The sequence below is a fragment of the Perca fluviatilis genome, chromosome 16 (genome assembly GCF_010015445.1).
Source record: "Perca fluviatilis chromosome 16, GENO_Pfluv_1.0, whole genome shotgun sequence".
Lineage (NCBI taxonomy): Eukaryota > Metazoa > Chordata > Actinopteri > Perciformes > Percidae > Perca > Perca fluviatilis.
Genome location: NC_053127.1, coordinates 26,622,704 through 26,639,462, shown reverse-complemented (window position 1 = coordinate 26,639,462; position 16,759 = coordinate 26,622,704). Strand labels below are relative to the sequence as shown.

At 40.4% G+C, this 16,759-nt stretch overlaps 1 protein-coding gene and 1 long non-coding RNA gene across 2 annotated transcripts; both read right to left on the bottom strand.

The window, feature by feature from the left end:
- Positions 1–1,288: 1,288 nt before the first annotated feature.
- Positions 1,289–12,801, bottom strand: adssl (adenylosuccinate synthase, like). The gene is made up of 13 exons (XM_039777581.1): positions 12,507–12,801; positions 11,559–11,661; positions 10,908–10,976; positions 9,389–9,439; positions 9,247–9,313; positions 8,996–9,103; positions 8,352–8,433; positions 7,196–7,322; positions 6,956–7,110; positions 4,359–4,483; positions 4,124–4,221; positions 2,334–2,483; positions 1,289–2,217 (listed from the first exon to the last, which is right to left on the bottom strand). Exons 1-13 carry the CDS (start codon positions 12,738–12,740, stop codon positions 2,165–2,167), a joined length of 1,422 nt encoding a protein of 473 aa, XP_039633515.1. The 5' UTR covers positions 12,741–12,801; the 3' UTR covers positions 1,289–2,164.
- A 2,155-nt stretch (positions 12,802–14,956) lies between these two features.
- LOC120544072 lies at positions 14,957–16,693 on the bottom strand. The gene is made up of 2 exons (XR_005636437.1): positions 16,451–16,693; positions 14,957–15,488 (listed from the first exon to the last, which is right to left on the bottom strand). It is a non-coding gene; the product is annotated as an uncharacterized LOC120544072 (long non-coding RNA).
- Positions 16,694–16,759: the final 66 nt, after the last annotated feature.

The window sequence follows — 16,759 nt, the reverse complement described above, 5'->3', positions numbered from 1 at the left end:
TGAAAACACCTGTGTGGGTGTGCGGGGCCTTTAACGCATTAGACTGAAATATCTGAGAAGCTCCGGTACACTGTTACACCTCTAATCAATATGCCAAGAAATCCACTTCACACTTTAATCTAATGCCTCCCGGTCCTGAAAAGCTTTTAAATCGCGAGAGGAAGTCGACTAACTAAGGGGGGTGTAAAGTAAGAAGAGCGAGAGAAAAATGATCACAGGCTAGGGTGCGTGAAGGAGAGTGCAGAAAAGCAATGGTTCTCAAAAAAAAAGAAATAAATGAAATAACATATTCTAGAGTGGGGAATGGTTTTTACATCACTGTGTGAGTTTGGTACATTCCATGTGTTATAGTCAGAGCCTCATTTGTAAATCAAGAGGTCCTGGAACACAGAAAGGGGTCTGAAGGGAGGGCAGGGGGAGAGAACTGCCGCCACTTTGCTTGTTTGAAAGCCATGATGTCTCTCTCTCATGGGTGGGCCAAATTCTCTGGGCGGGCAAAGCAGAGAAAGGGGAGGTAACCTTGCTCCTTATGACCTCATAAGGAGAAGATTCCAGATCGGCCCATCTGAGCTTTCATTTTCTCAAAGGCAGAGCAGGATACCCAGGGCTCGGTTTATACCTATCGCCATTTCTAGCCACCGGGGGACCATAGGCAGGCTGGGGGAATGCATATTAATGTTAAATTTTCATGCCAAAAAGCAGCCTTAAACTTACATTTAGCAATAGTAATGTGAATCAAAATTGTAGCTATGCATCAGGAGCAGAACAATGTAAGGATGCTTTGATAACAAGTTTACAACTTCACATTTAACATTAACACCTAAAACAATTACCTTCTCAGAATCCTGTTTTCCAGAACGATATAGGCTAAACCAGGGGGTCTTCAAAGTTTTTTTTAGGCCAAGGACCCCTTAGCTAAAAGAGAGAGTATGGAACCCCTACTACATATTCTGTATGAAATAAAGTTGCATCAAACTGGGCCGCATGGATGAAAATGAATGGCTTAACTTAACTGTATGGCTACCGTAGTAGGCATAGTACGCTTATCTCTAACGTGTGAATTACATCCCGCCCCCCCACAAATAGACCAATTTATGTTTGCTATTAAATGTTAGATTCATGTTAATATCTTCAGACATATATTCATTTCTGAAAAAATTTAAATGTTGTTTTGTAAACATAATCTGGCTGCCCCCCTGCACTAACTCTGAGGACCCCCTGTTTAATATCTCTGGGCTAAACCATTTACTAAAAGCTGAATGAAAATGACAAAATAAAAGAAACATTAAAAGGTTAGTTTCCTTTTATTGATAAGAGTAAGCTGAGTAAGAGTCTTTTACATTATTGACAATGAATGAAAGGACGTAGGAAACATTGGAACATTACTGCCTTTTTGGCCTTTTTTTTTTTTTACATTTACACAAACTTCTCAAAAAGAGCCAATGTCTCTGTGCTCGTGGAATATCTACCTACTTTTCCTCTATTATTATGAGGAAAACATCTATTCAAATTCAGTTGTTTAGTGTTGAGTTTTCCATTTTGAGGAGGATTTAAAAAGCATTATGTTCATTCCAACATACATCATGAAAATATTGTTATAAACTTAACTGAGATGCATTCATGTTTTTAAAGAGTTTTAAAATGGTTCAATAGAAAAGTTTGCAATTGGACTGATCGCACGATGACTTCCCATCATTTGTCCATCACATTACGAAGTCTGAAAATAATCTCTTTGCTTTATTATGTTGTGCCCTTTAATACGAAGGTTTCTACATCTGTTCATCAATGGCTCTGCAAATATGAGAAAAAACAACAACCTGGAGAACAGATCCATTAAGATGAATTCGCTTCAAATGCTAAAAAAAACAACAACAACCGCGCTTGACTGTAGAATGCAATAAATGATCGACCCATTTGCACCAAGTTTTAAAAGTTAACAGCCTAATAAATATAGAAAACATTATGTGGAATGCATAAATTACACCCAAGAAAAATGGTTGTAAATGTGATTCCCAAGCAGCAACTTAAAGTTTCACAAATAGCCTTGCTGGTGAAGTATTTCCTTTAGGAGATTTTGCATTTTTAACTCCTCTGGTAATCCTATCGAAACCTGAAATCATTATCTGAACGGTTTGTTGAGGAGGACTACAGGGCCGCAGACGGATCAAAACAGTTTGATCATGCTCTCTCTGGACTTGCCGACTCCAACCCACTTCACTGAAATGAAACGAGAAGACAGACAGACAGACAAGATGTGACTGGCAGGTTTGGCAAAGTGAATTAACAATTTGGCTGCAGTCTATCCATTAATGTAAAAGTGCCTCTCGACAAACCTGGCACTTGCAGGAAGTCCTCGATGAACCGAATGTAACTCTGTGCCTGTGGCGGCAGCTCCTCGAAGCTCCGAGCTGCCTCCGTGTTGCAGCACCAGCCGGGCAGCGTCTCGTAGTCCACCAACACCCGCGTCAAAACGTCCATGTTCGCTGCAACAGAAGCACATTGATTAGAGCGAGTCAAAGATGAAACATGGGCCAACATGTAAAAAGGTTCGGCACTTATTTATTTATAGTTATTTATTTATTACTCTGTACGTCTTACTGTGACCTGTGCAATATGCCATTTCATTTTTTTTTTTTGGCCTTAATTTTTGACAGGACAGCTTAGACATGAAAGGGGATTGAGAGGGGGAACGACATGCAGCAAAGGGGCCGCAGGCCCGAACCAACCCGCGGCCACCGTGTCGAGGGTTGAGCCTCTGTATATGGGCGCGTGCTCTACCAGGTGAGCCACCGAGGCGCCCGCCATTTCATATTCATCTGTATATACATTCTCCCCACCTGTCTATAGTGTACATATTACCGTTATTACTCTCTTATTTTGTCTTCCTATTTTATTCTGTGTATTTTTCTATCCTATTTATATTTAATGTGTATTTTTGTTATACATTGAGCTGTTCATTTCCCCATTGTGGTATCAATAAAGTTGATCTTATCTCTGATCTCTGATTCATACCATTCGTTAAAAGACTGGTCAAAACAACACGCTGGACAGATGTCCTTCACCGCCATTTATGGTCTGAACGCAAGATTGATACATTTTATTATCTGAAACGGTGAGATGCTCCAAAGTGTACATCTAATTGATAAAAGACTGCAGCACAACTAGCAAACAAATCTGGGTCAGGATAAGAACCACTTCGTCCAACAGCCAGCCCCATAAAGATGATAAATGGACGAGGGAAATCAGTGCCAACAGGCTGGCCGAGAGCAGCTGCAGTGTCACATCAGAAGCAGACAGACAGAAGTTGTTTTTATCATCCTCTGGTTCATTAGCTGAACAATTCAATTTGCTCCACTGGGCGGTGTGAGCAGAGAGAGAGAGAGATACAGAAGATAAATGCACCCTGAAATCTGCTGCAAAATAAATTTACAAATCCCAAGATGGTGCATTTCCTGCTAGGAAAGGCTGACGTGTAAAACAACACACTGGGGAGCATCGTTGCTACATTCGTTCACCTGTAACCAAAATCTAAGTACTACCTAGTGTTTGGGTCCTCTCCTGTGTTGACAGTGATTGTGTGGCATTAAAACCTTTGTGGATAGATGAATAGTCTTAAAGTCGAATATTTTCAATTAAAAGATCAGGACATCAAGATAGTGTTTTCTTTAAGCAGAAATGACAAACATTCACCCGTTCCAGCTTCTCAAATGTAATTTACTATAATTGTTTTATATCACAGAAAGTGTGTGTCTCTCATATATATATATATATATATATATATATATATATATATATATATATATATATATATGGTTTTTTGTGGGTAAGTCAGACACAAAAAGCAATTTGAAGATGCTTTGTTGAGTTTCTGCAACTTGTAAAGTTCAGTTTTCACTATTTACAGGTCTTTTAATTCCCTGTAAAAAAAATTAATGACAGATAATGAAAATACTCATTTGTTGCAGCCCTACAGTGATCAAACCCTGCCCCCTACTTTAGGGCAACACTAAAATCTAATTTGAAGTGATTAAGCTAATGCTTGTTGACGGTTAAATCCACTACTATTTTTCTGTAATGGGAGCAACGAGCAGATCTTCAAAACAACTAAATGGGAATGACCTACCGGGGAAACTCGGTAGAGATTGCCCATCAACCTTATAGGCCACGCCCACTTTAATCTCCGGCAGCGTGTCCAAAATGTCCAGCTTCGTCAGGGCAATCCTGCAAGGAAAGAAGTCACTCTGTTCAACTCTGATGGCAATGGACAGTCAGGGTGCACCATGAGGCGTAACTGGACCTCCAGTAATCACATTAGCAGGTCGGGTTGATATTGTGAGATGGCTGAGATGGGTGCTTACGCAGAGAAGCCGTTGACCATGTGGGCGTACCGGACCAGTATCAGGTCCAGCCAACCACAACGCCTCCTCCTGCCCGTCGTCACACCGAACTCTCGCCCTCTGGACTGTAACAGTTCTCCAGTCTCCTGAAACACAACAAACAGGAAGCACACACTGTCAGCTGTGAAAGACAAAGGAGAAACAACTGCTTTGAAATATAAAGTCTACATATACTAGGGCTGGGCGATAAATTGATTTTATCGATTAACTCGAATGTGTAGTCAACGTGGATTTGTTTAAATGAAAAATCGATTTTCTCCTCAACATCCGCCGACGCTCCCCTCTGGGCTCCCGTAGCTCCGAACGGGCTCATCCCTCCCCCGCGCATTTGCCATAGAGATACACAAACAACATGGCAGCGACAGGGACTAACAATTATTTTCTTAACCAGTCGTTTCATTACTTACTTATCCGTAATCTCCGCCAAAATGACCGGCCGCTCGCGGTGCACTGTCCCCGGCTGACAGTCACCTATTCTCGGTAACTGAACCACCAGCTACAGCTGACCTGAAGGAGCACCATGCGGGGCACCAGAGGCCGTGTTGAAGAATTCTTTTGCGGCTCAACACATCTACTAAACGCCGCTGATACAACCGAGCTGTGGCGGAGGTCTGTAGCGGCTTAAACAACTTGCAATCGCCGCTGTGTAGCACGCAGCTCCGGCGAGCGTTTGTTTTTATCGCTACGAAGGAGCTTGCTACAGGTATGCTACATTCAAGAGACCACGGGATGTTAACGTCGTTACTCAGCAACAGGTGGAAATAGGTGCAAGGTTGCGCAATAACGTTAAAATGATTTGAACTTTTAGCGAGGCAGAAGTGAATTACCACCTGTATGTGTGAAAACAGCTTTATCGCAGATCCGTTTTGTTGTTGAATATATAGCCCCCAAAAAAAAAACTCAAACCAATTTATATTTCCACAAAATTGGCATGAATAATCATAATGGTACATGCCCCATGTGTGTGTATGAGTCAAAACAAAATAAAACTTGTTTTGAACAATTTCTTTGTCATCTGCAGATTGATTTTAAGTAGAGGGAGAAAAAAATTTATTTAAATCTTAAATCGGATTGATTTTATTTTTAGGCCATATCGCGCAGCCATAACATATACTTTTCAAAATCCCCCCGATATGTCTGCAAATGTCAGGGATACCGTGTGATTCTGCCTGTTTTTACATCTCTATATATGTGTAGGGGCAGTCAGTTGCACATTGCAGTAACATCCTGCTTCATCACCCTGATTTTTTAAACTAAACTACGTCTGACCACAAGTCATACAACTAATTGCTTGTTGAAATTAAAACAAACGACAGGAAATCATTTCCAACATTTTTTTAACTGAACACTGAATTGAATATAAAAAGGCACCGCTAAAAAAAGAATGACAGTTACATTTTAATGTGCAGTTTTCTACTGCTACCCTATCGCGATAGGTCGCAGCCTCTGGTGATGATGTGTTTATTGCGCCAGATGATAACGCGATGACGATTAAAAAACAAAACAACATATTGTGCAGCCCTACATATCACTTCAACTAACCTTCTGTTTTGACTAGTCAAGCCTCATCTCCATGTAATTTTGTTTTTTTTTAAACTCCCCACAGTCACAATAACGGCTACATCTGGGTACCGACTGGAACCTTTTTTAATACCAATGCTAGTACAGTGAGCTTCAATTTAACGGTTACTGAGCAAGGAGACACAGGCCAGATGAGTTACTCACCATCTCTCTGCTGAGCTGTGCTGCATCTTTCACATCTACCTATGACACCATGTGTCCTTGCTCAGCAACATACTGTTCTGCATGGGTACTGCATTCATCGCAGGATTGTTTTATGATGTGATAAATATTCGCTTTATTTCCAAGTTCACAACTGTTACTTTAGAATTAGGAGAAATCTAAATCTGTATGCAACCCATAAACCATGACAACAATTCCAACTCGCCAATAAAAAGATAGCCTATCAAGTTAAACGATAAGGTTAGATGTTGGTCCATCTAAAATATTCCTATTACCTTTATCTTAAAACTAAATATGCTTGGCTGTTGGGGTAACCTGACAATAACATCGCATATCTCCTTCAAGCCGGTGGAGTATGTTGCGCCTGAGAAGCCAGTGGGATGAATCACAATTCTGAAGACTTCTCAGCTTGTAAACATTTATCTCCAATTAGCCAGAGCTTTTTTTCTTCTTCATCCACATTAGAGCTGCACGACATGAGGGAAATATGCGATCGATAAATAAACAGACATTGAAATGTACTCTGTTCTGCCTTTCTGCTGCTTTCAGTATTCTGCTAAAATACATAAAATTGCTTGTTGAAATTTGAAAAACTGCAAGAAAATCATTTCATCATTCTTTTATTAAACAAATTGAATCTAACATAAAATGTTTTATACAGATACTCTTTCAACTTACTAAAAAAAAAAAAAGTATTTTGTGATGCTTTTTTTGCGTAACTTGACATCGCAATAGCGTGAAAAAAAAATAAACCGATATATTGTGCAGCCCTAATTAACACAACTAAAAACCGTTTCATTTAATTTTTTACTCACATTATCCTGCTCTGTTGGGAAAGCGCCGACGCCCACCCGGGTGGTGTACGCTTTGACGACGCCGTACACTCGGCCAACGTATGATGGCGGCACGCCCAGACCAGTGCACACTCCTCCCACAGTGCAGTTAGAAGACGTCACGAAAGGATACGTCCCTTAACAGAGAAACATCCGTTAACCCGAGGACGCAAAACACCCGTCCATCTTCATTATCAATTCCACAAACGCTGTGTTGCTCACCAAAGTCAATATCCAGCAGAGCGGCGTTGGCGCCCTCCACCAGGATCTTCTTACTGGGACCAGTAAGAGCTCTGTGCATGAAGTAGACCCCATCAGTCACCAGAGGACGCAGTCTCTCTGCAAGTCCCTGAAAAACAGTAACCAACAAGTGCTTAGATGAATCTCTACATGTGCTGTTTGAAATCTACAACCTATTATGAATGGAAAAGACTGTAGACTAAAATAATGACCACACTGGATACTGTTTTGCAATTACAACTTGTACTGCCAACCACTCAAACTCAGGTGAGAGGGAACTGACACCCTCATCATATAAAACTATTATTAATTAAGCCAAATATAGATTCAATTGTTTCCATTCACAAAATAAAAAAGGCATTTCTCACAGCAGGCATTTGAAATTAGTAAAAGATTAGGTGTTAGTAACTAGCCTCGCGAGCTCCAGTTTTCCACTCACCGATCAGTCTGGCATCTTGAGATAGAGAAAATTTGGAGCCGTTCGCCAAACGACCAACCAATCAGCGTTGGCTGTGAGGCGGGTTTAAGTGTGACGCAACGAGAAGCGACTGTTAGTCTAAACAACATGGCGGCTTCCACTGATGAGATGGGCGTAGCTATCACACAAGTTTTATCTGAATTAGAAAGTATTCCTTCGTTAAAAGAAGAGCAAAAAACGGCACTGGAGGCTTTTCTCGGAGGAAAAGATGTTTTTGCTCCCTCCCCCCCGCCCCGACTGGTTTCAGCAAGAGTTTGATTTGATTGGTTGATTTGGCCCATCTATCACCCACATATAGGTGGTGATAGACAGATGGTTTATCCAATCACCTAACCAGTATTTTCGCTCCTTCCCAAAAGTTCCCAGATGGATATGCCGAGCAAATGCGAAGCAATCCATCTGGCGGAGTCAGGTTAGTCAGTAACAACATTAAGGATGTCTCTGTTCTAGTGTCTCAGTAAGCCGTGACAGCGAGCCAGTACGCACAACACCTGGACCTTGAAACCAAAGCTAAATTCGGCCATCATTCATTTTATTATTTACACCCACTGACATGTCCGAATGTCTTCCATGAACAAGGTCTACTGTTACAACATCAATGCCAAGCAACTGAGGGAAAACACGGCTGTGATGTGATTCGGTCAGCATTCCCTGGCTCACCTTCAGCTGCTCCAGTTCACTGTCAACGTCCACGTTGAGTTTTGGATACATGGTCAGGAAATGTTCTGCCAACATACGGAACCTGCGAGGAGGACAGAGTCTGCTTACACATGTTCATTAACACTTACAGTATGTGCAGCTCTCTGCAAGCAAATACACAATATCATTTCACAACATGATATACGGGACAGAGAGGCTATCAGAATGCTCCCATTAAAGCAGAGCGACAGCATTTTTCACGTGTACCACAGCCAGCTGTTGCCATCTGGTGGCAGGAGAAGATACAGACACTCCAAGTACTGAAGCATTGTGTTAAAAAAAAAAAAAATTTTAAATCTGCTTATCACGATAAAATATTCCAGAACCCAAATTTGTGTCTTGAGAAGTTCCTTTATCACATTTAGGGATGGAAACGCTACTGCCCTTTAAAAGCTCGCCAAAGTATTACAAAACCAAAAGGGAATCGACTAAGACATTAAGAGCTCTGCACACTATGAAGTTTGAAATATTAAACTTTGCACAGTGACACGATCTGAAGTTCCAATCGGCAGTCGTTGACATTTTACCTCATTTTAGACCACGAGTAATATGATATAATGAGTGTATAAAAATTAAGGAAATTAGAAGAAAAACAGAAAACTCACTTTTCCTCGAAAACCTTGAAGTCTGAGACGAGGTCACAGACCCGCAGGCCGTTGCGAGCAGCTTTGGAGGAGTAGGCAGGACCGATACCCTTTTTGGTGGTTCCCAAACTGGAGAACACATAAAAACACAACATTAATAAATTACTGATTTAATTAATAAGAAAATAAGCACTTCAACTTGAGAACAGTACACAAAATATACACTTTCAAGTAAAAGATACAGTATTTGAAACTAATGAGAGTAGCTTTACTTTTTCCCTTCTTGTTGCTGCCGCTGCTGCTCCTGGATTCCATCAACAGCTTGATGGAAGTTGAACACTAGAGGTAGAGAAGGGACTGTCAATACGAGGACATTTCTAATTCAAAAATGTCAACGGGGAAATGCTTACTCACCCAGGTGGGCACGATCAGATATCTTTAATCTCTCCTCCCATCCTTGTAATCCTGCATGCAATACAACGAAAACCACATTACACGTTAGCACTACAACAAACATCTGCATACCTCATCTATTTAGCAGGTATTGTTATATCCTACAAATTCCATTGTGGGCTTCTTGTGTATTAGGGACACAGCTATACGTTTTTGAAGCCAGAAACCAATATTTTCCCTTTCATATTATCTGATAATGATGTACATTTTTGAAAGTCCTGTGAAATACAACACACCTTTTATTTTTCTTAGACCTGCCTCTTAAGGTAATTAAGTGTTTCAAATCACCATGAGTTTGATTATAATTCTGGTCTGACCATTTTAACAAGTGGTATACAACAAAACAGAAAATACAAATTTTAATCAAAGCTGCAAGCAGCAATAAACGGGCCACGCACTTCCCCGTACGTCGGAGCTACTGACGGGAATGCCGGTTGACGCAGCAGTATATTTGCACGACCATTGGACAGTGCGCAAAGTGCGAAGCGCCGGAAATTATCTATTGCAAAGTTTGGATCACTTCCTGTGTCCACTATGTGGCGTTACACAACCCGTGCTTAACATGCATTATGTTGCTCCATGTAAAGTGCGGACCACACGATGTAATTTCACATATATCCGAGACGTTTGTCGCATAAGGCTTTAATTCCCCGTTGCCAGCAGGTGGCGCTATGACTATGAGTCAATATTGGCATGTAGAGGTCTTCAGACCAGGACTTTTATCAAACATGTGGAGTTTGGGGCAGATTTGACAATGTACAGTCTAGTTACAAACCACTTCCCGTTTCATGACGTAAAATGGAAATTGTCAGACAGTTGAATAGATCTTTTCACAGCAAACATTTTAGTAGTGCTGCTCGATTATGGAAAAAAATATAATCACGATTATTTCGGTCAATATTGAAATCACGATAATTTTACACGATTAACTGTTGACTTCTGGAAAGATGTTGCAATTATTGAACTTAAAAAACAATGGAAAAAGTTAAATAAATCAACAGTAAAAAAAACACAAAACTGAACTTTGCCTTAATACTTTTCCTATTTAAACTTTTTTTTTTTTCATTCAGAACAAGAGAAAATAAGAGTTTACTTGCAAAACGTAATGAGCTTAGTAATTGTTTTTCTCGATTATTCTGTTTTTGTGATGATTGGGAGCCTAAATCATAATCACAATTAAATTTCGATTAATTGCACAGCCCTACATTTTAACTTGTCACAGTAGGTAAAACACAGGTATTACTAATAATAGGACCTATGGCTCTGACTGATGCATATGTTCTAGTAAACCATGATGGTGTGAGAGTAAGCCAGTATGTGCAATACCAGGACACAGACAGCACTAAATGGAATTCAGCCATCATTTATTTACACCTGTGTATGTCTTAAAATGGCTCTATTTACTCATACCGACACTGCTTTCTTAGGAAAAGGATATGTTGATATCACTGCTTCTCTCTTATTATTCAGAACACTTTACCTTTGCCTTTCTGCAGGTTCTTTTCAGCCTCCTCAAAAAGACCTGGCAGGTGTATCACCACTCCGTTGCCTGTAACGCAAAATGAGTCTTTTACAAACATTGTGAGAAATAACTTCTTATGAGTAATAAACTGCTGATGTTTTCCCTGAGGTTTAATCCAATCACTTTAACAGAAGTTCCTTTAAATGTTTCCTCTCTCATGTTTTCATATTACTGGGGGGATACAAAAAAAAACTACCAAAAAGAGGAAATGCAAAAAAAGTTAAAATGGTATTTGTGATACCACAGCAATGTAGCAACACTGGGTACGTTTACATTGACTGTTCATTTGTTTGACCTGTGGGTTAGTTTAACGTTTGTGTAACTATCTATAGTCCTGTAAGTCTTGTGTGCACTGTGTTGATTTTCCATATGTACCCAAGCATATTCTGTTTAGGTAGGTTTGTGTGTGCGCACACTACAAAAACACTCTCACACTCTGTCACTCCACCAACTACGTGACACATTACAACTGGTAAGGTTGTCTGCTGTGCTTTTAATGACCACCCTGATCTCGGACATATGCTCACTTTTTTATTGTTTTATTAGGATCTTTCTGTTCCCGCCAACTTCAAGTATTTCAAAAATAAAAACACAAGGATTGTCACGTACCAATGAAGGACACGGCCTTCTTGTTGAGCACTCCACTAGGCAGCAGGTGGAAGTCATACTCCACTGAGTCCACAACCACTGTGTGACCTGCATTGTTGCCTCCCTGCAAACAGACATTCAGACATTCAGCTAGAAGTCAGTTTTCTGATGAGAGACAACACCGAAGGCAAGTAAACTACAGAAACCATCAATACAGAGGACAGTTACAGTGACTCGGTCCTGTATAACACCTTAGAGGTATACGTGCAGTTTAGTGTCCCAAATTCCCCATACAATGTCCTTAATTATGAACCTGCTAAACCACCTGTGCTACCCTAAACCTAACCATAACCTGTCTCAAATAAGACCCTCAACATTTGGGACACTCGGTTTTTTGGAAAATAATTTGAGACACTGTACTCCACGTAAGCCCACCTTAGGCTGGTTCATAAGAACAGGGCTAACAGTTATTCAAACCCTGCAGTAACAGTGATTGTTTGTTGTCTGGTCACGAGATTAAAAGAAAAAAAAAAAAAATTCTGCTAGTTAAAATGTCACACGGTTGACTGCCAAGGGAGATAGAACAGCTGGGCAACAATGGGCAGTCAGTACGGTAACGTTACATAATGTTACACTCACAGGACACGCTTATCATGTTGAGGTCATGTGCTGATTCAGAGCACATTATGCTACCACGGCAGCAGATTTAAAAAATAAAAAAAAACAGAGAAACAGGCAGTTGTCACTCGGGTTCTTACTAGCATTAACTTAGCATTCAATTAGCACTTCCACATCCGGGATGTCAGACAAGGTTGTTGACGTCGCAACCCGGTCATGAATATTAACGCTAACGACTTTCACCAAACTCCCATGTTACTATTAGTGGACGATTTAATTAGCACCGCCATTGTATGATGTAGTCACTTTGAATGGTAATTGCGAAGTTAAATCGACAGCGTAGTTGTGTACCTGGCACCTGCATACAATATCCGCATCCATTGCGAGCAAGTCCACAACTTTTCCTTTGCCCTCGTCGCCCCACTGCGCTCCGAGCACGACGGTCACTTTGTTCTGAGGCTCCTTCGGGACACGGAGAGAACACTCCTGCGAGACACTCTCCCGTGGCCGCTTAACTATCGGCTCCCCGTTCAGGGAAACAGTCTCCCGTCCGTTAACGTTATCCATGGTGCTGTCGGATGCCATGCTGCTGCTGCTGATGCCCTCCTTCTACAAACCGGAATATCGTTTTACCGCGTTTCTCTGCGTCACGGGTGACGGGAAGTGCTCGTCTGTCGCTTCACCACTAGGTGGCAGTGTTTGTCCCATAGACCGGTTTGTCCTTATGTCCTTGGTTCTTCTGATCTTAATACATCTATTTAGGCACATTTATCATTATTTATTATCCCTATAAATCTGTTAGACTGAGTATAATGATTCACGGATACACCGACGTTGTATTTAACTCGGTGTCTTTATTTTGTTTGGTGATTATTCAATTAAAGACCACTGCCGTTATAGAGACATCACGATTCACAAAAAGTAGCATAAACGAATATGATTCAGTCCTCCATATCCATAAGGCAACATTTTCCAGATCAACACCGTGCTTCAAATTATTCCAGGTTGAATTTGACATCTGAGTCTCTTAAGCTGGTATCCAATAAGAAAGCTACATTAATATCTGATGTCTACTCAAATGTCTTTGTTTAAGTGCTCCTGCTGTTTATATTAACGATTTTTGAAAGTCTGTCTCTTTTTGTATCTTTTATTTCCCTCTGCTTAAACCATTACTTCCATTTTACTTTCATATTATATTATGTGTTTATATTTTTGTATCTTATCTGTTTATGTACTGCACTGACTGATCATATGTGTTCTGATTTTCGAAATAAAGTAAAAAAATAAAAATAAAATTATTCAGTCCTCTCCACTTCCGCCTTCGCTTAATCCTCCGGACAGACTACACAGCTTGATTTGTGCCTGGGAGTAATATTTGACTTTGCCTTTCTTTAAACAGCTCAAATGCAATGCTTTATCCGTACCAGACAAAGGAAGCAACTGCCTTTGCTCCCTGTCCATTGAGTCCATCAAGCTGCCAGATGGCAGCAAAGGCAGCAGTTTCATATTGTTCTTTCCTTGGAGCATATTCCAATATAAATTCGAATTTAATCAAAATACAGCGAAAATATAATGACCCAGAATATACCCGTGGCCAAGTTATGTCCCAGCACATGGCTGCTGGTTGCTTTTCTGGACCACAACTCCTCACAACTGTCCATCATTCCTTTTTTTTGTTTTTGCATTTTAGGCCTTTATTTGTGGCAGGACAGCTTAGACATGAGAGGAGAGAGAGAGGGGGAATGACATGCAGTAAAGGGCCGTAAGTCAGAACCGAACCCGCGGCCGCTGCTTCGAGGACTGAGCCTCTGCACATGGGCGCATGCTCTACCAGATGAGCTACCCAGGCACCCTTCAGTTGTATTTTTGTAGTAATCGGTCTCATTAGCAAACTAAGTAATTTGTAGTAATGTATTCACTATTCAGAGTAAATACAGAGTGGAGGACTGCACAGGTCAGGTTGTCTGCCCCTCAAACAATTGTCTGCCTAATGGTGACACTTGCATTATTATAGATAGATAGATAGATAGATAGACATGTCACCTAGTCTACATTAATATTTTCACAGTATTACATTTGGATCTGATTAGCAGAATAACACATTATATTATAAGGAACAATAAGCCTAGGCATATGGACACACACTAGCTGCTACAAATTAACAATATTTTCTTTTTAAATTATTTTTTGGGCATTGTAGGCCTTTATTTGTATAGGACAGCTGAAGACATGAAGGGGGAGAGAGATGGGGAAGGATATGCAGCATCGAGGAGTAAACCGCCTCTATATATGGGTGCGCTCTACCAAGTGAGCTACCCAGGCGCCCAATATGTTTCTTTTAATGTTAATCCTATGTAACATTTTCAAATCCAATGAACATGTGCCATTTTTCAAAACGATGAATTATTAATAGTACAGAATGCAAAAGTCCCATTTTGATGGCCGTTATCAATCATTGTTAGTTAAATGATGTACAGACTGTGAAAACAAATTTTCCCAATGGACAATAATGACTATCTATCTAATGATGATTTTGTAAACACGCTCATTTTGTCTGCAGGCTAGATTTAAGTTAAGGGCACACTACATCATTACTATATACGTATATTTATACTATATATTATAGTATATTATATATATATATATATACTACGAACTATATATTGAGGTAACTTTATCTTTGCTATTACTTTAATGATCTTGTAACTATTAGTATATCATAATTATGAGTTTTAAAGTTTGACTTTCTTTGACAACATATATTAATCTAAGAGAGGACAAATGACAGACTCATCCACGCATAAAGCAACACATTCAAACTTTATTCATTGTAAAATATGCTTCAAAAACAATTGCGATGTGTATAAAAGGCACAAACGTCCCAGCTGGCTCGTCGATACACCGACTGTAGACACATCCACATACTGTACTGTAGGCATTCAGAGGGACAAACACAGCAGTGGCCTACAGAACTGACAGGCAGATGTTACAATCACTGGCTGTCAATTCATAGGTCATCCCCTTGTGTCCCATTACTCTTCAGCTACTTCAAAAAAAAAAAAAAAATGAACTCAACATTTAATGAAACAGCGAGCTTCGCCACCTCTCAGGAAGTGTTCAGGCCTCGTCGTGTTGCGTTCGGCGGCTCTCTGCAGGTAACAGCACCTCCACTGGAACAGACAGCGCTTCCACATGGAGTTGCTGTTACATCCAGCAAGCACCAGAAGGCTCGTCGCTGACAAACTGCAGCTTCTCCAGTTCTTCTCCAAGTCAGCCATGTTAGAGGTGGATAAACCTATGCGTTTTCAGTGTTGTGTGCTGGTGTGGAAATGCCTGCGATGAAAGCGAGAGAAAGAGGAGAAAAGGAGCAAGAGACAGCGCCGAGGTTAAGTCAGGATTTGGCCTTGAAGGCAGATGCTTTAGTACGTGAGGAGTCTCCACTTGCAAGTGACTTTGACCCAGCAATTTCCTCCTCCCAGTTTTATTGCCTCAAGTAGAGGCCATCATTGGTCACACTCTTCCAACAGCACGGCCAAAGGGCCAAGGCCTGTATAGATAACACAGATTTTATGGTTGCTGACAACATGAGTGCGCTTTTCAATATGTGAATATATGGGTGTGCCTGACCTATGTACCTGCAGGCCCTCCATTTCCTGCTTACACTGACATTTGTCCTCATAATTACTCAAAGATTGCTCTCAGTTTGTCAGTATTCTCTCAGTTTGAAGCTTTTCAAGGTCTTATTCAAATCCTGTTATGCATTTTGTTCTTTGTCAACCTGCCTTGTGCAGCTTGCGGATAAATATCTCTGTAGACTTTGTCTCGCAGTAAAACTCTGCACACAGAAAAAAAAACTGAACAATAAAGCAATTAAATGATTAGAAGCCATATATGCTTACTTGGTTGCTTTTTATTCTGTTGAATAGATTAACCAGACTGCATCCATCCCTTTCTGCCTTATTAACATGTATTAGAAATTACTACAATTACACCTAGTGTGTTTTATTCGATATCTGCACCAAAAAAAAATTAGTTTTTTTAAAACATTAAAAAAGAGAAATAATACTAAGGTTTTCAGTCAGAAAAACTTTGTCTCACAATACACAATGTTTTCTTAAACATCGAGCCATTTCTATGAAGTAAAATATAAAAGTAGCAAAAATATATATATTTTTTTGGTTTGCCACCTGCTTCTGTCAGGTATTCTTTTGATAAAAAAATGATTGGAGTTGTCCTTGTACATTGTTTAAGTCCTGTAAATTTAGGATTGAGTTTTCGATAAGAACTGTACTCACTTTCAAATGCATGGCCCGCTGGCTTTCACAGGACGAGGCCAAAGGTTTGAAGAGCAGCAGCGGGTTGTCTGACACAGGGAGCCGGAGCCAGAGCAGCAGAGGGGAATACAGAAAAGAAGAAAAAGAGCAGACAGGACCAAGACAGACGAAGACACAGAAGGTGATACTGACAGTGAAGAGAAGCTAAAAGAGGCGCATTTCGATGTAAATGTCAGCCAAGACGGCGAAGCAATGGCAGCGAGGCAGAGCAGCCAGTTTAAGGGATCAGGAGTTGGTGGCAGGTTAATTATTATACTCGCAGTCAATATT